Consider the following 24,526-nt stretch of genomic DNA (forward strand, 5'->3'; position numbering starts at 1 on the left):
TGCTGACTTGACCTAGAGAATCAAACATCTATCCCTGACCTCAACATCTGTCATGTCCCTCTCCTTGGTGAATACCGATGCAAAATACTCATTAGAATGTCACCCATTTTCTCTGACTCAGCGCATAACTTTCCTTCTTTGTCCTTAAGTGGGCCAATCCTTTCTCTAGTTACCCTCTTGCTCTTTATATATGAATAAAAGGCTTTTGGATTTTCCTTAACCATGTTTGCCAAAGATGGGCTTAATGTTCTTAGCCACTGTAGATGACTAACTCAAAGCCGCTGAACATGCATGGAGTTCATTAATCAAGCAGGGGAACAACGATAGAAAAACTGTGAACACATTTGGACAAGCATATGGACATACATGGAATAGTGTAGGTTAGAAGGGCTTCAGATAGGTATGACTGGTCGGCACAACATCGAGGGCCGAAGGGCCTGTACTGTGCTGTAATGTTCTATATCCCATGTCCCTTTTTAGCCGTCTTAATTCCTCGTTTCAGATTCACCCTACATTCCCAATATTCTCCCAAAGCTTCATCTGTCTTCAGTCGCCTAGACCTTACTTATGCCTCCTTTTTCCTCTCAGCTAGTCTCACAATTTCACCTGTCATCCATTGTTCCCTAATCTTGCCATTTCTATCCCTCATTTTCACATGAACTTGTCTCTCCTGCAGGTTAATCAAGCTCTCTTTAAAAGCCTCCCACATATCAAATGTGGATTTACCTTCAAACAGTTTCTCTCAATCTAAATTCCCCAGATCCTGCCGAATTTTGGTATAGTTGGCCTTCCCCCAGTTTAGAATGCTTCCTTTAGGACCACTCTCATCTTTGTCCATGCGTATTGTAAAACTTGTAGAAATTGCTGGAAAATCTCAGCAGGTCTGGCAGCTTCTATGGAGAGAAATCAAAGTTAATGTTTCATGTCGAGTGACCCTTCCTCAGAACTGAATAGCATGAAATTAGGAAGATAAATGTTATGTTGACTTTTGTTGCAACTGAATGAGAGTTTTGGATTTGTCTTGCCTTGGTGAGACTACACCTGGAGTATTGTGTGCAGTTTGTTTCTCTTTTAAAGAAAGGTATACTTACCATAGTGGGAGAGCAGCAGAGGCTCACTGGGCTGGCAGGACTGTCCTGAGCAGAGATTTGTTGAATTGGGCCTGTATTCAGTAGAGTTTAGAAAGGTGAGATAGAATCTGATTCAAACATATAAAATTCTAACTCGGCTGGAAGACAAGATGTAGGGAGGATTTTTTACTGGTTGGAGAGTCTAGCAGCAGAGGAACCACTCTGAGGATACAGGGTAGACATTTTAGAACTAGGATGTGGCAAGATTTTTTTCACTTAAAATACAGTGAATCCATAGAAATTTCTACTGCATAAGGTTGTGGAGGCAAAGTCACTGAACATATTTTTAAAAATAGATTGATACATTTTTAGATAGTAAAGGCAACAAGGCTTATGGAGAGAAGGCAGAAATGTGATATTGAGATAGAAGAATAGACAGGATATTATAAAGTCATACAGCACAGAAACAGAAGCTTTGGTCTAACATGTGTATGTCAACCAGGTTTCCCAAAATAAACTAGTCCCATTTGCTGTGTTTGGCTTATATCCCTTTAACCTTTATAATTCATGCACCTGGCTAAATATTTTTTAAAAGTTGTAGTAATACCTACATCTGCCACTTCCTCTAGCAGTTCATTCCATATACGCACCATCCTTTGTATGAAAAAGTTGTCCTTCAGTCCCCTTTTAATTGTGTCCTCTCTCACCTTAGACCTATGGCTTCTAATTTTGAACTCCCCTTTCCTATTCACCTAAACAATGCCCCTTGTGATTTTATAGACCTCTATAAGGTCTCCCCTTAGGGTCTGACAAGAAAATAGGCCCCAGCCGACTCAGCCTCTCCCTGTAGCTCAAACCCTCCAATCCCAGCAACATCCTGGTAAATATTTTCTGAACCAAGTTTAACAACATCTTTTCTATAGCAGGAGACCAGAATTGTCAGCAATACTCCCAAGATGGCATCACCAATGTTCCATATAGCTGCAACACGACGTCTCAACTCCTATACTTCATGCTTCGACCAATGAAGGTAGGCCTGCCAACTGCCTTCTTTATGACCCTGCCTACCTATGAAGCCACTTTCGAGGAATTATGTACTTGAAACCCCCAGGTCTCCGTTTGACAACACTGCCCAAGGCCCTACCATAAACTGTGTAAGTCTGCCCTGGTTTGATTTACCAAAATGTAACACCTCACATTTATCAAAATTAAACTCCATCTGCCAATCCTCAGTCTATTAATCCAATTGATCAAGATCCCTTTGTAATCTTGGATAACTTTCCTCACTGTTATAATACTATCAATTCTGGTGTCATCCAGAGACTTGCCAACTATGGTTCCTATATTCTCATCTAAATCATGCATATAATTGTGAAACAGTGGATCCAGCGCTGATCCTTGCAGAACACCTGCTGGCCACAGGCCTCCAGTCCGTAAAACGACCCTCCATCACCCCCAATCCACTAACGTCAAGTCAATTTTTACATCCAATTGGCAAGATTTACCTGGATCCCACTTGGTCTAACTTTACAAATGAGTCTATCGACTGGAATCTTGTGGAAGGCCTTACTAAAAGACCATGTAAATGTCTATCGCTGTACCCTCATTTATCTCGATCACATCTTCAAAAATCTCAATCAAGTTTGTGACACAATTTCCCACACACAACACCATGCTGACCATCTCTCATCATGATGTGGATGCTACGACAATGGATGAATGGACATCACGCAACAATTGCCAGGCAGGCGTGTTCCCTCCCAGTTGGGGAACACTTCTGATCTTCGGGTAAGCATCTTCCAAGGTGGACTTCGAGATACACAACAGCACAAAATCACTGAGCAGGAACTGATAGCCAAGTTCCATACCCATGAAGACAGCTTCAACCATGATCTTGGGTTCATGTCACGCTACATGTAACCCCACCATACTGTTGTTTGTAAAATCTCCCTTACTGTTGTTTTGACACCATCACCTTGATTGATTGTTATGATCTCTCTACTTTGGCTTGTACAGTTTTAGATAACTTGTTACTTTGGTTGGACCCTTCTCATGTGACCCTTATACCCATGGTGTTATTCCAGCCATTTGGTTTGTCTCTCGTGCCATCTTATTTTTGATTTTTGAAATTATCACACTGCCTCAATTAATCGGATCATAGGTTATCCCTTTACTTGCTATGTAGCTGTTGACATTTTAGTGTTACCATCTGACACTTTTGATCGGCTACAGACTTCTTATTCAGCCTGTCGACACACCACTCACGATTTGTACTATCTTTTGACACTCTTAATTACTTGGAAGTTTCTTGCAATGATGTCTCCACCTAAAAAAAATTGTGCCTATGCGCTTCCCACTACTTCACCTGACAAAGGAGAGTTCTCCAAAAGCTTGTGATTTCAAATAAACCTGTTGGACTATCACCTGGTGTTGTGTGACTTGACTTTATCCCTAATTAGTCCTTGCCTGTCCAAATGTATGTAAATCCTAGCTCTCAGAATTCCCTGCAACAACTTACCCACCAATGACTGGTCTATAGTTTCCTACATTTCCTTGCAGTCTTTTTGATGTAAAGGCTCAACATAGCCACGCTTCAGTTTTCTGGCACCTCACCAACAGATGATAACATATGTTTGCTGGAGACCTTGCAATTACTTCCCTACTTTCCCATAACATCCTAGAATATACATCATTTTTTAAAAAAAAATCATTTTGTGGGATATGGGCGTTGCTGGCAGCATTTACTGCCTGTCCCCCGTTGCCCTTGAGAAGGTGGTGGTGAGCTGCCTCCTTGAATCGCTGCATTCCTCCTGCTGTGGGTTGACCCACTATGCTATTAGGGAGTGAATTCCATGAGTTGGACCCAGAAACAGTGATATCACGTGGAGTGAATTGAATTGGTATATCTTGTCCTGAAGTACAGAAGGACAATTAACAGCATTGAACACTGTATTTAAAGAGATTTCAATTTCCCCACCATCAATTCACTTCAGAAGTGAAGGAGGCACACTTGCACTGATGTCCATGGGCGGAGACAGAGTCAGAATGATTTTTCCAGCATGGAAAAAGGTCCTTCAGCCCCTTAGTGTCCATTTTAGTCATAAAGCATGCTTCTATTCTCATCCTATTTTTCAGCACTTAGGCCACAGCTTTGTAGGCCTGGCATTTCACATGGTCACCTACAGTTCTTAAATGTCTTACAGTTACTACCTGACATTCCTTTTGGCACTGAATTACAGATACTTACAATCATCTGGGTGAAAATATTTATCCTCAACTATGTTCTACACCTCGTGTTCTTTTCCATGAAGATATGACCCTGGTTATTGACCATTCTAAGGGGAATATGTCTCCCTGTCTACATCAAGGTGTACAAATTTCTGAAGGGCATTTAATCAGATCTTCCCTCAGCCTTTCCTGCACTAAGGAAAACACCATTAACCTCTTCATTGCTGAAATGCACCAACACAGGCATTATCCTGGTGAAACTCTTCTACATCCTCTCTCATGCCATCACATCCTTCCGGTACTGTGGCAACCAGAACTGCACAGTATCCAGCTATAGCCTAACTAATGTTATGGCAAGACGATTGACTTACAACAACCACAGCCACTTCTCAGTCAAATATGGCTCCAACTAGTGGAGAGTTTAGTCCTGGATCCTCATCTACCTTAATTTTGGTACAGGTTCTTAACATTGCACCCCAAATTATACCTTGCCATCAAGGGCAGTCATTCTCATCTCTCTGCTGCACTTTGCTTCTTGCCCAAAGTTGAATCAACACTACAAGGAGGTCTGGATTCATTTGCCCTAGCAGAACTCAAAGGTATCAGTAAGCAGATTATTAGTGAACAAATGTCATTTGATAGCACAGCCAACAATACTTTGCAGCAGTTTCCTGATTACTGTGAACAGGCTGGTGGAATCGTAATTGACTAGATTAGATTTATTTTATCAACAGGGCATGGCTGGGCAATTTTCCTTTGGTCAGATAGATGTCAGTGTTATGGCTGCACTAGAACAGCTCGCTGTGGCATGACTAGCCTTTCAGGACTTGGCTTCAGCTGTATAGCCAATACATAAAGCAGCGATGCAATGCCATTGGACAGGTAATCCAGAACCCCAGGTTAACACCCTGGAGACACAGGTGCAAATCCCACCAAGATAGACAGTGAAATTTGAGTTCAATAAGCATCTGGAGTAAAAATGCACCTGGTTCACTAATATAAATAGAGGAGGAAGTTTGCTATCCTCACCTGATCTGGCCTACATGTTGCTGCAGACCCCACGTGTGGTGGGCAATAGCCAGCAATACCGACATCCCATGGAGAAACAAACAAACATTGTCAGGATACGTTGTCCACAGCCTTTGCTGTACAGGCCTTGTCTGTTAGTTGTGAAGTCATTATAACGGAAACAATTGTGGATTCTCATTTATTCCAAATTTACTACTTAGGAGATAAATTAAGCACAAAAATTGAAACAAAGTATATGCTGGCTGCTTATTGATCATGACTAATGCCAAGACCATAAATGAATGTACCTTCAGAATTTTCTCTTGATGCAGGTACAATTCAGTGAAACAGTTCAAATTTACAAAGAAACATGAACAAGAAATTACAAGCCATTTTACAGGCAAGGTCATAGAAACCAACGAAAATTTCACACAAACAGCAATCCATAGAGAAGGAAGTTTCTTTGACTCTGCACGTGGTGTGAATGCTTCTCAATTATGGGGCAAAGAGGACGAAGACTTGCTGGAGGAACATTTTGCTGGATTTGCTTCAGAATCAGTTTGGCCAGGGTTATCACATGAAGTTTAAAACACCACGCAGTGAGTCTTCAACTGATGGCATGAATAGAGTTGTTTTCATATCAAATAATTCATATGGGTCTTAGTAATGTTGATAATCTACTATATACAAATAACAATTCCATAAAATTGAACTCAATATATAAAAGTTAGCAAAAAAGTTCAAAAGCACACAAGTAGAAAATTTGATTAGCTGTAATATTTGCCAAAATTATGAAATAAGAACTAAAATTGTAACAAAATACATTTAGTACATAATTAACTTTTCATTCAAATTTTGTTATATAGGCATGATAAAAAGGATTAGCTCTCAGAAACAACCAAAAACTGGTTTGGGGCACACTTCACAGTTTCTGTCAGACTGGCATGTTCAGTTTATTATAGACCAGTTTTCTAGACACTCTGTTGAGAGGAAATAAAAACAATAATTATTAGTGAGTTTTGAGAAGATTTGTAGCTCAGGTTGAGGTTCTGGATGTAAGTTTGCTCGCTGAGCTAGAAGGTTCGTTTTCAGACATTTCGTCACCATTCTAGGTAACATAATCAGTGAGCCTCCGATGAAGCGCTGGTGTTATGTCCCGCTTTCTATTTATCTGTTTAAGTTTCCTTGGGTTGGTGATGTCATTTCCTGTTCTTTTCCTCAGAGGGTGGTAGATAGGCTCCAAAGCAATGTGTTTGTTGATGGAGTTCCGGTTGGAATGCCATGCTTCTAGGAATTCTCGTGCGTGTCTCTGTTTGGCTTGTCCTAGGATGGATGTGTTGTCCCAATCAAAGCGGTGTCCTTCCTCATCTGTATGTAAGGATACTAGTGATAGTGGGTCATGTCTAGCCACATAAGGAAGGACACCACTTTGATTGGGACAACACATCCACCTTAGGACAAGCCAAAGAAAGACATGCACGAGAATTCCTAGAAGCATGGCATTCCAACCGGAACTCCATCAACAAACACATTGCTTTGGAGCCCATCTACCACCCTCTGAGAAAAAGAACAGGAAATGACATCACCAACCCAAGGAAACTTAAACAGATAAATAGAAAGCGGGACATAACACCAGCGCTTCATCGGAGGCTCACTGATGATGTTATCTAGAATGGTGACGAAATGTCTGAAAACGAACCTTCCAGCTCAGCGAGCAAACTTACATCCAGAACATTAATTATTCCCCTCAATAAATACAACACTCTAGCTTTTAATTTGTTTCTTCGACTCTTAAATCAGTCAAATTTCTATGAATTTCACTTTTAATGCTACAAATAAATTTATTCAAATTATTGGACAGTTGTACACTCTTCAGTTCACTGTGTCATTATATTCAAATTGAGCACATCAAATATTTTGTGCTAATCAACAGCAAACAGTGAAATTAATTACATGCACTGCAGTTTAGCATGTTGCTCCACCATTATACAATAATTCAACAAATTAAATGGAAAGGAACTGAAAACGGTTTCACTTTAACATTGCTTATAGTACTGTAAAACCACAATGCTCATTTTTCATCTCCAAATGCATGCATACATTCCTCAGAAGCCCCAAGCGTCATTATCTTGTGCACTTGTTGTTGAACAGCAGGTCAGAAATGCATTATTAAGAAACTTCACATCTGGTGGAGAAACTAAGCTTTCATAATAACATTGTAACAGAATTGACATCTAATGATACTGCAGTTTCACACTAAAGCACAAAATTACAACAGCTTGATCATTTATATCATTAAAAAAAGCCAAGGTTTACTTAATTTGCCCACACTACATAAACCTAGGTCATTCTAGGTATCAGGCCAGTAACAGTGTAGGGTACGTGAATATGAATAACCTGTACCACAAAATTAATACTTCACTACATACCTGTTTCGAAGTCTAGGTGATAAACATAAACTCACAGTGTTTCCCGAACTATTTATGACAGGCAAAGCAGTACCTAAAAATAAACAAATTAAATTTAACACGGTGCACTTTCCATTTGAAAAAAATCTGTAGACAAATGAAATATAGCCTGCAGAACTGATTCCAGAGTTACAGATGCTGAATAATGTTAGACAGACTTTAAGACATTCATTATCTGCAGAAAAACATTGTTGGTATGGGCCACGGCAATATGGTAGATGGCATTCACTTGTAGGCAACACTGGTATTGATGTCAGATCACTGAATCATGCAGTAATGAGGCCCTTCAGTCCATTAAGTCTGTACCACCAACAATTTACTCCCACCTACTCTACTGCCACTGCCTTCAGCAGTATAATACTTCAAGTGCTCATCCAAGTACTTTTCAAAGGTTGTGAGGTTTCCCACCTCAACTAAAGTCCCAGGAAGTGCATTCCAGACCTCTACTACCCTCTGGTTGTAAAAGCCTTTCCTCAAATTCCCTCCAAACCTCCTGCCTATCACTTTAAATTTACACCCCCTTTTAGTGATCGTTTGAATAAGGTGAATAGTTGCTTTCTGCTCACCCTGTACATGCCCCTCAATTTTATACACTTCTATGAGGGCCCCCTCAACCTTCTCTGTGCCGAAGAAAACAATCCCCACATATCATATCCAGCCTCTCTTCACAGCTACAATGCTCCATCCCAGGCAATATCCTGGTGAATCTCCATTGCATCCCCAGCAGTGTAATCATATCATTCTTACTGTGGAATCAGAACTGCAGAGTCCTGTAGCTATGGCCTAACCAAAGTTCTCCACTGTCCAACATCGCCCCCCTTTTCTTAAAATCTAAGTCACTCAAAGCCAAGTGTTCCCAATGCCTTTTTTACTACCATTAAACCTGTCCTGCCACCCTCAGGGATCTGCGGACAAGCACCCCAAGTTCCCTCTGTTTCTGATGCTATCAATTCATCGAGCACCACAGTATTACTGAGCACAGCAAACTTTGTTTTAGCCAGCACTTTACAAACTACCACTCTTGATAAACCAACAAAAATTATATACCTACAATACCAGAAATTTACTGTATTATTGCAATTTCTGACATTCAAGTAGTCAGTTGCACGTGCAAATGAAAAGGCTGCTTGTTGGTTAAGTTTTACTTAAGGCAAGGTTGCATTATTTTTTATGTGAATTATGTTGTAAATAAAGTACAACAGTGATGTATATACATCCTGCATTGTGTTTCTATCACATAGTGTGTGTTTTTACATTGACTATGTGAACATCTTGATTAACCGGAATATTTAATCAACTGCACACTCCTGATCCCATAGGTGCTGGTTAATAAAAAAGTTTGCCAATCTAAGATTTTCTTTCCAAAAGGTTATTAATACAACTTTGTTTTACATCAACACTACTTGTCATGATCTTCACCAAGTTGCTTTCAATTCCATATTTCAGATAGAATTCAAATTCTGCCAGTCACTTTGGTAACAGCTGAATTCACATCCCCAGGCATAATGTTTGGGTGTCTGGATAGCTAGTCCAGTAACACCTTCACTATGCCACCATCCTAAATTGTGTCCTAAAAATAGATTAAGTCAAGAAGAACTGCAAGTTATCCAATCTCATGCTTGAGTTGACGATATGCTTAAACAATTGTTACATCATAAACAGACAGCCAATGGAGAGATAGCTGTTGCATCTTACAATTAGAACAGAACCCCCCTCATCCATCACCTTCTGTTTCCTACCATTCAGCCAATTATGGATTCAATTTAGCAAATTTCCTTGGATCCCATGGGCTCGTACCTTTGATATCAGTTTCTCACGTGAGACCTTAACAAAAGCCTTGCCAGTCCAAATAGACTACATCAAAAACGCTGCCCTCATCCTCATTCCGTGTCACTTCAAGAAAATGTATTCAAGGTGGTCACACATGAACATGCCTTAACAAAATCATGGTGACTGTTCCAAACTATTTCCAGCTTTTTCAAATGCCAATTACTTATGTTTCTCAAAATTGCTTCTAACAGTTTTCCTACCACTCAAGTTAGAGTTATGGGCCTGTGGGTTTATCCTCGATCCCTTCTTGAATAATGTAACACATTGACTGTGCTCCAGTCCTCCGACACCTCTCGTGGCCAGAAAAGAATTGAAAATTTGGGCAAAATCCCCTTCCACTTTCTCCCTTGTCTCACCCAACAACCTGCGATAAATAACAAAGGCCAGATTAAACGTGTTGTTTCTGCAGGTAAGGATGAATGGTGGGATCTTGCAAAAGCAGCAATTCACAAGATTTTGTAGTAGAAGTTTATCATTAACCAGGGATTAGGTTCTGCAAAGATGGCAGTAAGCACGACCAGAAACATTCTTTCTGCAGACAAGGACATGGTAGAGATAAGGGTGTTGTAGCAGAGGCTTATTTCCTGACGATTCGCACGTACAGCATGTCTAGTGCTCTTTAGGATAGCCAAATAAGGATTGCAGTAAAAAAAAGGGAATGGGGCCTTTGGCCGGCAGAAAAGGGAACAATAAACGAGGGCTGTCCGACAGGACGGGGAATGATAGGATAAGACCAATGGGAGCAGGGAGGCGTGATTCTGCAACTCGTAAATTGTATAAGAATGTTTAACATTCTTTGTAGGGTGTGCCTGTCCAGCAGACACCCTTTCTTGCAAGATCGTACAGAATAAAATTGTCTTATTTCCAAGGCTTTGTCTCAGGCTGAATTCGTGAGCAGGGACTGGTTCTCACACCACCACTCAAGTTAGAGTTATGGGCCTGTGGGTTTATCCTCGATCCCTTCTTGAATAATGTAACACATTGTCTGTGCTCCAGTCCTCCGACACCTCTCGTGGCCAGAAAAGAATTGAAAATTTGGGCAAAATCCCCTTCCACTTTCTCCCTTGTCTCACCCAACAACCTGCGATAAATAACAAAGGCCAGATGAAATGAATCTACTTTTAAGCTTACCAAACCACTCAGAGCCTCCTCTCTGTCTACATTAATTTCTTTGATTATATGACAGATCTTCATATTGTCTAATGAGCACTGACACAAAGTATTCACTTTCAATCAGACCTACATTCTCTAGCTCCATGCACAAATTACCACTGTGGTCCTTTATGGGCTATACTCTTTTCCTTAATGTATGATACGTGTTAAGATTTTCCCTTATCTTTCCTGCCAGTATGCTTTATGTTCCCTTCTAGCCCTCTTACTCGTCCTTTTAAGTTCCTTCTTGCACATCCCACAATGCTTTATGGTTTCTGCTGTTCAGTCCTCCGCATCTGCCATAAGTTTCCCTTTTTCTTTTAATCCAATGCTGTATATCATTCAGTATCCGGGGTTTACGGGATCTTGGCCCTGTACTCTCCATTTCTCCTTCTTGGATATACCCCACTGTTCAGAGACAGAATGAATCTGCCCACAGTCCACTCTAGCCAAATCATATCTTACTAAAATCAACATTTTCCCAGTTGAGAACTTTGACTTCAGGCCCATTCCTGTCCTTTTCAATAAGGATCTTGAATCTAAAAGAGTTATGACCACTGCCTGTAAAGTACTTCCCCACTGATATTTAAATCACTTGCCCCACTCTGTTACCTAAAATTAAGTCCAGGACCACATCCAGCCTTATAGAGCTTTCTATGCAATAATTTAAAAAGCTACCTGGATGCATTTTAAAAATTCTATTCCATCCAAACCTTTCGTACTATGCCCAACATTAACAAACGTAGTCAATTTCAAAACTCCTATTATCACTATTCCATTATTTTTACACTTCCCTGAATTTGGCCCACATATCTGCTCTTCTATTTATTTGAAAGGGCCGCAGTACGCATCCAGAAACGTGATTGCTCCTTTTTGGTTTTTAAGTTCTACCCACAGGGCTTCATTTGAGAAGCCCAAGATGTCATCCCTCTTTAGTGCTACAATAGACGTCTCATTAAAACTGCAACACCACCTGTTCTTTTACCTCCCTCTGTCACACCTGGAGATCCCATTTCCTGCCCTCACAACCCTGTCTCAGTGATAACAATGACATCATATTCCCATATTTTAAATTTGGGCCCTCAACACATCTGCCTTGTTTGTCAGACTCCTAGCATTAATGCCAATACCATCCAACCTTGCCAACCTCCCTTGTGCCTTAACTGGCCTGCAATGACTACACCTTCCTGATTCACTTACTGTCTCTTCTAATTTTGAACATTCATCTTTTCCTGCTAAACGTTCTCTTTGAATCTCAAATGTACTCTGGAACCCCTCACCAACATGGTTTAGATTAGTGGAAATAGCTTGACACAAACTCAATCGACTGAAGGGCCAAATCTCTGAAATCCAAAGATCTTGCATACCGAAAGCTGACTTTGGAGCAGTTGTGTCATAGCTGAAGTGGTAACAGGGATGCAGTTGTACCTTAAATTTATTGTTACTTTAGAAATTAGATACGTTTTCAACACAAAACTTGTAAAATATTCGATGCCTACTTGTTCTTAAATGCCCATAAACTTAAAAGGTTCAAGTTGTTTCAGTTACAAAGCATTCGCACTACATGGACTGTAACTAAGAGCTGAGCAAAATATTTGAATACATACCATGACTGGAGTATTTTCTACAGACATCTTCCCATTTAATAGATGGGCTCACAGTCAAGTTCTGGGTAAAGCAAATGAAAAATTAGAAACAGAATTGATGTCAAAATATGAACTGTATTACAGATATCTCAATGTTATAAGCAACATGATAGATGGTAATAGCAAATCAATAGATGAAGACCATTTGGTCAATCAACTTTGCACTGGCTTATTTGCACTCCCTGCAAATTCCCCAAATCCTTGCAATTTCATTTATCTTTCAAACAGATTTACTTACATGTAATATATATGTATATATATAGCATAATGGAAACAAGGATATTCCGAATTTAAGTTTCTACTTGAAAACCTCTATGATTTTAAAGGTCAACATACAGAATCCATTAATTTAATCAATTTAACTGCTCCAAATTCAGGCTAAGATTGTTACCTGGTCCTAATTAGAGATCATTAATTACTACCCTCGATTAATCTATCAAGATCAGATAACTTCCATAGCCAGTCGCAGTTAAAATGATCAAAATAAGAAGCAAATGACAATGAATTTTCCTATACAACTGAAGCATAGGGTCTTGAAGAATGCAAGGAAAGATTATTCACATTGCAGCCAATTAATGCTAATTTTGTGAACAATTTCTTTCATAGAAATACTACATTTTGTTCAGATTACTGTATCCTAAATAAGCTTAATAGGATAGCACAAAAATACAATGAAACCAACTTAAATTTAACATACCATTTCCTTCAAACAAAATATCTTCAATTTATACAGGAGTCAAAGGTGTTCAAAAACAAACGAGAAGTAAAATATTCTTCACAACCACGGATTAAAATTAATCTACTCATACTTGATGAAAGTAATTCTCAGTTAATATTTCAGGAGCTAATCTGAAGAATCTCCTGACAGTTACTAGTTGTGTTAAGCACATTTAGTATTCTAGCATCAGTACATTACAGGAACAAAAGAAAAACTATAATTAAGCAAATGCACTTTGCAAAGAGATAATGGGAACTACAGATGCTGGAGAATCCAAGATAACAAAGTGTGAAGCTGGATGAACACAGCAGGCCAAGCAGCATCTCAGGAGCACAAAAGCTGACGTTTTGGGCCTAGACCCTTCATCACAGAGCAACTCTGATGAAGGGTCTAGGCCCGAAAAGTCAGTTTTTGTGCTCCTGAAATGCTGCTTGGCCTGCTGTGTTCATCCAGCTTCACACTTTGTTCTCTTGCACTTTTGCAAAGCAGTGTTCTTGCTTCATTTTGATTTCAACTCATATCCATTGCTACAGCTGAGTGATACACAGGTGAAAAACTCTAAGGGAGGCACTGGTTTAGTAATCCAGAACTATAGGTTGATGTTCTGGAGACACAGGTTCAAATCTCACATGGCAGATGGTGAAATTTGAATTTGGTAAAAATCTGGGATTAAAAAGCTTGTTAATGGTTATCATGTAACCTCAACCATGATGTCATTAAAAAAACAAATCTGGCTCAGTGTTCTTTAAGGAAGGAAGTCTGCCAGTCTTAGCTGGTCTGGGATATGATTCCAGAGCCACAGTAATGTGGTTAACAGTTAACTGCCTCTAAACAATTGAAGTCAGGCAATAAATGCTGGCTTAGCATGTGATATCCAAGTCCCATGAATGAATAAAGCAAAAACTCAAATTTGAAATGATAAAAATCCATAACTTCACTGCTGATGTATTCTGATGATCCAGGATTGATCTTTCAATTATCAATGGTCATGTTTCCGTTAAAATCCTGCCAACATTTACTCAGAATTTTTATTTTAAAAAAGCATTCAAGTAGGACCTTACCCCTCTGTGCTGCTGGCTTCCTGGTGAATAAAAGCCACTTATTGCTGTACAGTGGTATTTCTGTTCTTGCAATATGGTATTCAGCATTAACATTTCTGGGCTATTCTGTCTTGAACTAGAGGACTCTGGGAAAGAGCGGAATCTCTTTAATGGTAATCGAGAAGGGTCCCTTGTTGGGACAGTACAGGCAGCACGTTTTCTTGATTGTTGGGAAGGTGAATTGATAACAGATGTTACTGATGTAACGGTTCTAACAGGAACAGAACGGGCATTCAATATATTGGGAAGTTTCACAGCAGTTGAAAAGGAAAGCGAATTATGAGCCAAGCTTTGAAACACCGATTCAAATGCATCCATCTCTCTTGCTTGAGTTTTAACTGGGCTCTGTATTGAATGGAACATGGCTGAAACAGAACATTCAGAGGAAAATGAATGTCTCCGTTTACTTTTTTGACCAGTACAAGAAATATTACTTGAACACAAAAGCATTCTAAATGGTGATCTGCTGGAAATTGCAACATAATTTTTTTTATTTGATGGAGATAGTTTTGCCTCAGGTGGATAATTAAAAGTGTTTCTCGAGTATTGTGCCTGTGCCTTTGACAGATTAGGTTTTGGGCTCAAACATTTGAAACTGGAATTAATCATGGTATCCAGTTGAGATAAATAAGATCCATTAAAAGTTTCATTTAGACTCAATGTTTTGCTGATTTTGCAGCAATTTGTAACTTGTACTGGACTTTCTGGGTTGCAAGGACTTGTTGGTAGCAATTGAGAGTTAATTGCATCATTATAAGTACTTTTAAAGTTGGAATCTTCAATGTCAGATGATTTGGAATTTATTTGTTGCATAGTCCCAAAAACTTCAACATCAGTCATGGACACACTTGCATCAAAATTACATTCTGTGGTTTTGAATTTCTTCAGAGAACAAACACTTTTAGTCACTTGGTTGGTTCCATCACATGCTTCCAATTCAATAATGGGATAACTCTCCATCTTTAATTTTTGGACATCTATGTTGCTCTTCGTTCTTATTCCATCTTGAGTTGTATTTGATTTTGATTTACACCCATTTAACTGGAGACGTCGATAGTGCTTTATTAATCTTGAGGCAGTCTGTGCCTTGTAGCTACGGTCGAGCAAGTCACTCATCGAAGCTAGCATACTTGGGTAGATATCAATAAGAGTTGTATCACTTAAACCAGATGAATCATCATGGCTTTCCTTGGAATCTTGGTTGACACAAGTGGATACAGTTTCTTCCAAATCTAAGACATTGCTTCTGTTTTTCTTATGTCTGAGCTGATCAGGAAGTTCTTTGCTACCTTGTTCACTAAGTGGCCTTGGCAGCAAATAGTTATTAGAAACAGAAGTGAAATTTGAATTAGCTTTATCATCATGCTTGGATCTTGATGAATTATTGAAATCTCCAGAGATTGATGCCTGAAAGTCATCACTGCAATCTAAGAGACAAACAAATTACATGGAAATAAATCATACATAACATTTTGCCTCCATTAGAAACCAATATATAACTAGCTGCTAGAGATACAAAAAAATTCCAAAGATACCTGATAAGTTACAAATGGAACAGTTAAATTTTACCAATGATTTGAAAGTGTTGCAAAATGGCCAGCAATGCTTTCAGTTACACAGACATTGACTGGGAAAATAGAGGATAAGTACATACTTGCAGATTAGAACTTTTTTTTTAATAGCTGGAGAACTAATTTTCAAAGTCCCAAGTCTGCAAACTAATGCAAACGCTCAGGACAAAGATTAAACACTTTCATATACAGATATCATCTTATCACTTAATTTGTGTTGATGATGCAATTCATGTCAATAATTCCTTTGCTTCTCGGGATCAGAATTAATAAAAGAAAGTGCTCAGGTCAGTCAGACTTTTCCATGCTGTGCCATATGGTTATGTTAATCTCAATTTTAGTTTGGCAGGACTAATCTACCTCAATTGTTTCTCAATACGTTCACTTGTTATCTATGAAATAAAACTGCTGAATGATTCCTATTCAGTCTCATTGCAGCAAATAGTTGTTTAAAAGGCTTGGAAAAGGGCAAACATGAAAGAGCTTGGATTTTCCAATCATCAGACAGTCGTTACGCCAGTTTGCGTTTGAGTTGTACATCAAAAACCTTCAGAGCCCCTATCACTTACTCACAGGGAATCGCCATAGAAATTTAAGGTTCCACTGGGTAATACCCTACACTTTGCAATCTCTAAAAGTGTTCATTTAAATCAGATAATTCATTGACTTATAGTGAAATTAAGTAAACAATTACTCAGGAAAACTCAGCTCACTGAACAGACAGTCTAAGTGATGTGTAACTATTCAACTCACCTGATACCTACCACAAACACCCCCAGGTTTACTACCTCCAGAACACCTCTCCTGCCCCTGGAATTTCCTCAACTCAGGCTAGCTCAAAATCCCTTACCTAATTGGTATCCTACCCTTCCGCAATCCAAATCTTACACTTAGCTTATACATTGGCAGCTGTCGTCAAATGTAGGTGGCTGAGATTCTAGACTTTCACATTTTAGCACATGGTTGCTCACTGCTGTGTAAAGGGAAATGTGGTTTACCAACATAAGATTTTGGAAAAGTAGCCCATTTACCCCATCCAGTCTGCTCTACTTTTCAATGAGATCATGGCTGATCTGATAATCCATTATTCCTCTTTATCTACATAACCCTCAATTCTTTACCAATTAAAATGTCTCTCAGCTTTGAATATACTTAATGGCCCAACTTCCATAGCCCTGGGGTAAAGAATTGCACAAATTATTTCCTGATAGTTCTATACTATCCTAGAAACATCAGAATGGAAATATGCCTCAGCATTTCAGAAGAGTCACAATCAGAATCTCAGAGGTACGGAGTTCCCTTCTTTCTAAAAAAAAAACTCCTTGGAATATCCAGCACAGATAAGGATTATAATCTCAAACCATGCCATTGCAGATGGACAATTGGTTATTGCAAAGAACAGAAACAAACTCTGATGCAAAAATGCATAAAATCACTTATAGGAGTGACCAGTACTGCTGCAACTACAAAATATTCCAGGCACATCCAAAATCTAAAACAAAATATACATCCTCTATCTCTAAGCACAAGTTCATTTGATTTTCAGTATATTTGGTTATTTCCTCTACAGCGTTTTCTTTTCCACAATTATTAAGATAAAAATATTCAACGTACAAGACTTTTGTAAACTAAAGTGCTTTCAAATACAATAATAGTATGACTTTTACAAAATTATTACTGGGTAGGAATTTATCATATTAAAAAACTGGGAAAACAAAACTTGGGTAGCCATTAATCAGGTGCAAAAACATACCCATACCATGATAAACATGCGGCAATCCAACTTCTACGCTCGAAGTGGGAGTAAACATGATCAATGGCTTGTCTTTGGTCCTCCCGACACATTCCACCTTCAAAAAAGCATTTAATGGTTAAGAAAAGGAAACACACGTAGCATTTTTCTACCTAAAGGCACCAAACCATACTGAAAGTTAGATTAACAAACAATACTTCAAAACCTGCACTGTAAGGACAGTCAGATCAATGTGCGGCTTGAAAAATAATAATTTCAAAGGTATTTCCACGGTACACCCATTATTAAAGTTATTCTGTAATTAATCAGATGCAAAAACATGCGGCATCTCTCTCTTCAAAGCTTCCATCTGAATACATTTCTGAATGATATCCTTTTAATCCAAGAGATGTGGGTATCACTGATTAGGCCATATTTATTGTCTCTGTCCCCACGTCTTCAAAAAGATTATAAGTTATGTTCTAAAACTGTGGCAGTACATGAAAATTGGTACAGACTCAGTGCCATTACAAAGGGAATAGCAGCTTTCTGACCCAGCAACAATTGACATTTCCAAATCAAGATGGTTTAAGGCTTGTAAGTGAATTTTCAGGGGGTGGTGTTCCATTACATATGCTGCCACACATTATTAGATGGTACAGGTTACTTGACAGTGTTGTTGAAAGACTGTTGACGTGTTGCCACAGTGCATCTAGCAGATCGAGCATCAGTCAAGTGAGCTGCTTTGACCTGAATGATGTCAAGCTCAAGATTTAGAACCATCGACAGATTATGGCATGGAAAGAGACCATTCAGTCCATCATGTCTGTGTTAACTGAAGGAAGTAGTCACCTGTTATAATCCCAAATTCCAGTGCCAGCTCCACAGCCTTGTAGATTATAGCCTGTCAGGTACAAACTCAGGTTCCTATTAAATGAGTAAGTTCCCAACTCAACCAAACTGGGCAGCCAATTCTATGCATCCAATCCTCGTGTCTACTTTAATCCTTTTACCAGGCACCTAAAATCTGTCAGTACAAAACCTGACACCCTGGAGGGATCTTGCAGCAAGGCATTATGGGTAGATTTGAGGAATAGGAAGGGTGCAATTTCAATGCTGCCAGTGGACGATGGAGGAAGAAACGTGGTCAGATTCTGGAACAAGACGAAAATAACAAGGCTGTTCCAGTGGGTTATGCTAACTTCTCCGATCTTGCCTGGGACTGCTTGAGTACCAGGGGTTTGGATGGGGAGCAATTTGTCTGGTGTGTCCAGAAGAGTTTTTTGAAACAATATGCGGATAATCCAATGAGAGAAGGGGCCATACTAGTCCTAGTATTGGGAAGTGAGCCTGACCAGGTGCTCAGCTTTTCAGTGGGGAAGCATCTTGGGAATTGTGGCTATGATCCTGTAAGCTTTCGGACTCTTATGGGTGAAGACAAGTGGGGCTGGATGAAGGTGTTAAATTGGGGGAAGGTCAACTATATCTGAATTAGGCAAGAATTGGATAATGTGGATTGGGAGCAGCTGTTTGAGAGTAAATCAACATCCAACATCCGGGAGACTTTTAAAGACCAGTTGACTGGAGTGCAGGACTAGCATGTTCCTGTGAAAATTCAGAACAGGAATAGTAGGATTCAGTTCCTGAAAGTACAGCTCCCAGAAAGTGAGAACACAGGAGGATAAGGCAGGCAAGAAGGCATACCATATAGCATGCTTGCCTTCATCTATCAGGGCATTGAATATAAAAGTTAGCAAATTATCTTACAGCTGTCTAAAACTTTAATCAGGCCACATTTGGAATATTGCAGCAGTTCTGGATACTGCACAACCATAAGGATGTGCATGCTTTGGAGAGGGTGCACAGAAGGTTTACTATGATGTTACCTAAAATCCTCCAGACCAGGCATGAGAAGAGATTGGATAAACACTGATTGTTTTCGCTGGGAAGATGGAGGCTGAGGGGCACCCCAATAGAGGTCAACAAAGTTGAGTGGCATGGACAGGGTGGATTGTCAGACAATTTTTACCAGGGTGGAAAGGTCAACTACAAGAGGGCACAAGTTCAAGGTGAGAGGGGGAATGTTTAGGGGAGAAGTGTGGGATAAATCTTTTCACACAGGGGGTGGTGAGTGCCTGGAACACACTGCCGGTAGAAGTAGGCATGGTAGCAATGTTCAATGCATATCTCGACAGGCACATGCACGGGAGGCAGAGGAATAGAAATCGCATGTGGGCATAAATAGCAGGTCTAAATAAGGATTAAAATCAGTGCAGGCTTAGTGGGATAAAGGGCCTGTTCCAAAGCAGTGTTGTTCTTTGAGCCCCCTGATGATTGGCCTGCACAAGAGAAAAAAACAAGTCTTCCCTGTCCAAGCCCCTCATTATTTTGTACATCGCATCAAGTCTTGGTTTACCCAGTCCTAAAGAAACAACCTAACCCAAGCCGATCTTATTTCATATCTGTAATTTTCAAGGCTTGGCAACATTTTTGTAAATCTCCTCCATGTTCTGACTACTTGTCCTTCTTGTAATGTGATGATCAGAACTGCACACAAGCCTTCAGCTGCAACCTAACCAATATCTTATTTAGTTCCAGCACTAGATCTCTCCATTTGTGTTTAATTTCACGGAATTTTACAAAATTTGACAGAATATCAAAGAACCCCTAACCCCCGGGTGAAATTAAGCCATTCAGCCCAAGTCCACACCGGCTCTCCAAAGAGCACCTACACATCCCTGGACACTATGGCCACACTAAATTGCGCAATCTACTTAACCTGCACATCTTTGGACTGTGGAAGGAAACTGAAGCACCTGGAGGAAACCCACACAGACACAGGGACTATGTAGAAACACCACAAGGCAGTCGCCCGTGGCTGGAATTGAAGCCGGGACGGCAGCATTAACTACTGAGCAACCGTGCTGCCCATAATCCCCTCACCCAATGAAAGAAAGCATCCTATATACTTTTTTATCTAATTTATTTCCCTATCCTGCCATCTTCAGGGGCCTGTGGATATGCACTCCAAGGTCTTACTTCCTCCACTCCTCTCAAGTTCCTCTCATCTACTGGATTCCCTGCTTTTTCATCCTCCTGAAATGCATAACTTTGTACTTTTCCAAGTTGAATTACATTTCTTTTTACCCACTCAACCAAATCACTGATATTACCTTTCAGCAAGCAACACAAATACTTCAAACAGAATAGCTAATTTGTGTTGTCAGCAAATCTCCGATTCATGCCTTTCACATTTAGTTCAACTCATTAACATATACCACAGACTTCAAGGGATTCAAAACTGAGCACCACTGAACATTGTGAGAACCAAATTTCCCTTCACAAACACGAACCTTTGTCTCGTGTTTTGCACTGATGTCGTAAGTTCCACCATCATTAAAGGATAGTGACATTTATGGAGTTTCCTCCTCCAGTGAGTTGTTTAATTGTCTATCACCATTCAAAATTGGACATTGCATGGACTAAAGAGCTTAGATCTGATCTGTATGTTGTGGAATCACTTAGCCTTATCACTTGCTGCTTATGTTGCTTGGTACTCATATAGCCGCGTGTTACAACTTTACTAGCTTCACCTGACATTATTTTTAGGCTGGTACTGCTCATGACCTCCTGCACATATTGCTGACCAAAGGCTAATCTCCCAACTTGATGGCAACGCTAGATTGGGGGATATGTCCTTCGGAGTTGCTCAATCTGCTTGAAATCTCTCCATTCAGATTGAAGATATTGCCACATATCATGTTGGAGGGTGTCCTCAATGTTAAGATGGGATTCATCTCCACAATGGCTTTGCGGTAGTCACTCTATCGATTCTATAACGGGCCGATGTACCTGCAGCAGGCAGACTGAGGATGACAAAGTCAATTAAGTTTGATCCCCTTTGTTACTTCACCATCAGCTGCCAGACTGGACGCCATTGCTGCCAACTCTCTGAAGACTTTTTAGCAGTGGTGCGAGATCCACTCTTGGTTACTGATACTGAAGCTTCCCCTCACCCCAAATATATCCTGTGCCCTTGTCACTCTAGACGCATCCTTGAAGTAATGTTCAACGTGGTAGAGCAATCAACTCATCAATTAAGGGGGTGGCACCGTAGATGGTAAACAGCTGGTGATTTCCTTGCCCATGTTTGAACTAATGCCACATGACTGCATGGTGTCCAGAGACAATGCTTTCTCAGAGCTATTCCTTTCTGACTGTGTACGGCTGCTACAACCAGAGATGGTGAGAGCGCTAAATAAAAGCCAAAAAAACTGCAGATGCTGAAAATCAGGAACAAAAACAGAAGTTGCTACAAAAGCTCAGGTCTGGCAGCATCTGTGAAAGTGACCCTTCTGAGGACCTGACAAAGAATTTGGCTGCCAGACCTGCTGAGCTTTTCCAGTAACTTCTGTTTTCGTTCCTGATGGTGAGAGAGCTACCTGTGACATAATCATTCTCAAGGAGTCATTTATACCTTGCAGACAGTATCAACCTGTTGTTTGACTTGTGTGGGGAACAACTCTAACCAATTCAGAGAGTATAAAGAGTCAGACACATTGCTGCAAGTCTGGGGGGCACATGTGGGCCATATTAGCTAAGGATGGCATATTTTCTTTTCCTACAGGACTTTGCACAGACCACGTTGGTAAGGACTCTGTAGCAGCTAAAAGGCTTTGTTCCACCTTTTCAGTTTTCATCAAAACCAGATGGTCTTTTCAGGTACATTCACTTCTTTAGATTTTTCTGTAACAGTTTGATATGACAGTGGCTTGCTAGGCCAATTCAGAGAGTATTTAAGAGTCAGCCACATTGCTGCAAGTCTGGGGGGCACATGTGGGCCATACTAGCTAAGGATGGCATATTTTCTTTTCCTACAGGACATTATTGAATCACATGGGTTTTTACGCCAATTGTCAATAGTTTCATTCAGCGTCATTTTTACACTAGCTTTCAATTACCATCGGGATTCATACTCATGCTGCAAGAGTATAAGCGTGGTCTCCAAATTGTTATCCTTGTGCCAGCATTACTGTTCCAGCACCTGACCCTTTTTGGACATCAGTACGGTAATTCTCATCACAAAATCCTACAGCACTGGAGTGGGCAGTTGGCCTATTGAGTCTGTGCTGGCTGTTTCATACTCATATCTGTTTCATACAGATTGTCATACTCTCTGGTCTTTTACACACTCTCTCTGCAATCTTTTTCTCTCTCTCTCTCTGGATTTTTAGCCAGTTCCCTATTGAAAGTTATTATTAAATACCTTAAATAATCCAGTTCTTTTGTCACTCAAAAATCTGTTCCTTCTGATTACTGACCTTTCAACAATAAGCAATGGTTCCTTTCTAAACACGCCACACTCTTGACGACTTTAAATATCTCAATTAAAGCTCCTTTTAAGTCTCTTGGCACTAAAGAGAGCGAGATTCTCCAGCCTATGCAAATGACTGTAATCCCTGTAAGACTTTCCAAATGGGATGGGGTCACACTGCTGCATCAAAATAGGGAAGTGAATCCCGAGCTGAGTAAACTTAAAATTGTGAGATTCCATCATTTACAAACAGAGCATAAACCAGTGGCAAGGTGAATTAAAATATAGTTGCAGCTGTTTTACTTTGGAATGGAAGTCACAGATATGGCGCAAAGAAAATTTAACAGGATGACACCAAAACTTCAATTATAGATGAACAACTTCAGGAACCTGGAGCTATTCTCAACAGAGCAAAAGACAGGCAAGAGTAAAGCTAAAAAATGCTCAAAACCAAAGGATTTTGAAATCGTAAACTAGATAAACCTACATTGATGACAATGTCAAAAACTAGAAGGTAATTTCGGTTCAATCACCATAACAGTAAAAGGGCAAGATTTTATTTTCTTCAAAATATTGCAGAACGGAAGACATGAGTCCTCTGCCTAACAAGAGGGACAATAATTGAATCTATAATTGGTTTCTAAAAGGAAAATAAATGGAGAATAAATAGTGAAACAATAAAAGGAGAATAAATAATGAAATAATAAAAGGAGGGAAGGCGTTGGTGCCAATAATTTACGCTTTCAAAGACGCAACAAAAGTGCTGGAAGGGTGCTATGGCCTTTATATTTCATAGTCCTATAGTTTTAACGAAATGAGTAAATTAACATGATTTGATAGATATTAATACATAACTAGTGATCGTTGAAAACAAACGTTATATTTGAAGATTTAGTCATGCCATGAAAGAGTCATTAAATATCCAAAGACTACGAAAAGTATAGTTTATAAAAAATGTCTGACTCATTAACAATGTTTTGTGGATTTATAATGAAACATTTTTAATTTTTCTAAGTGCATGCCATTAATTCAAATTTGCCTATCACCACTCTTAAAATATGTAAATACTTTAAGAAAATGCAGAGAAATGCGACACTTACCAAGACTTGTTTAACAAGTTTATCATGGCCAGTAGCCAGCACGTCCAAATCTATTTTATATTTGTCTCCCACGTTCATATTCCCAATGGAGATGCTGGTTTGTAGCTAGTTTAAAAAAAATGTAATAGAGGAATGTAATATGCAAAATGGTTGAATCTCACTGGATTCAAATGGGTTCTATCAATTATAAACAAAGCATTCACAGAGAAATAATAATAGGAAATTTTAAAAACTGTGATGGACAACTGCAATAGATACTGTTTTGATTCCAACTAATCTTTCAAGATCACTAACCAATGTGAAGAATTACACAAAAACCACACGCCCCAAAGATTTTTGGAAACGCTAGTTGAGCCATCTTTGATAAGACTAACATCACTAGCCCTAATCAAAATTTGAAACTGTATAATTTCCACTATGAAAGTAAACTTTGTTTATCCACCAAGCAATCGCGTGGCCATGGAGTTTCTTTGAAACTTTCTTGCATCTGATCTACCAGCTTCTCTTTACCATCATTTGACTAAAACCACAGTAGGATAAAAGCAGTTCTCAAACTTGCATCACATATGGAATGTCAGTAGGTGTCAGC

General features: G+C 39.5%; 1 protein-coding gene across 1 annotated transcript in view; it reads right to left on the bottom strand.

Annotated features, from left to right (window-relative positions):
* Positions 1-5,499: 5,499 nt before the first annotated feature.
* LOC125457138 (uncharacterized) overlaps positions 5,500-24,526 on the bottom strand; it is a 34,815-nt gene continuing 15,788 nt past the window's right edge. Inside the window, exons 6-11 of the mRNA XM_048540920.2 lie at positions 23,938-24,042; positions 17,551-17,641; positions 14,182-15,647; positions 12,364-12,424; positions 7,736-7,808; positions 5,500-6,286 (exon numbers count right to left, since the gene is read on the bottom strand). Of these exons, the coding sequence (XP_048396877.1) occupies positions 6,241-6,286; positions 7,736-7,808; positions 12,364-12,424; positions 14,182-15,647; positions 17,551-17,641; positions 23,938-24,042 (1,842 nt within the window). The 3' untranslated portion in view covers positions 5,500-6,240. The remainder of the gene's footprint in view (positions 6,287-7,735; positions 7,809-12,363; positions 12,425-14,181; positions 15,648-17,550; positions 17,642-23,937; positions 24,043-24,526) is intronic.

The sequence above is a fragment of the Stegostoma tigrinum genome, chromosome 12 (assembly GCF_030684315.1).
Source record: "Stegostoma tigrinum isolate sSteTig4 chromosome 12, sSteTig4.hap1, whole genome shotgun sequence".
Lineage (NCBI taxonomy): Eukaryota > Metazoa > Chordata > Chondrichthyes > Orectolobiformes > Stegostomatidae > Stegostoma > Stegostoma tigrinum.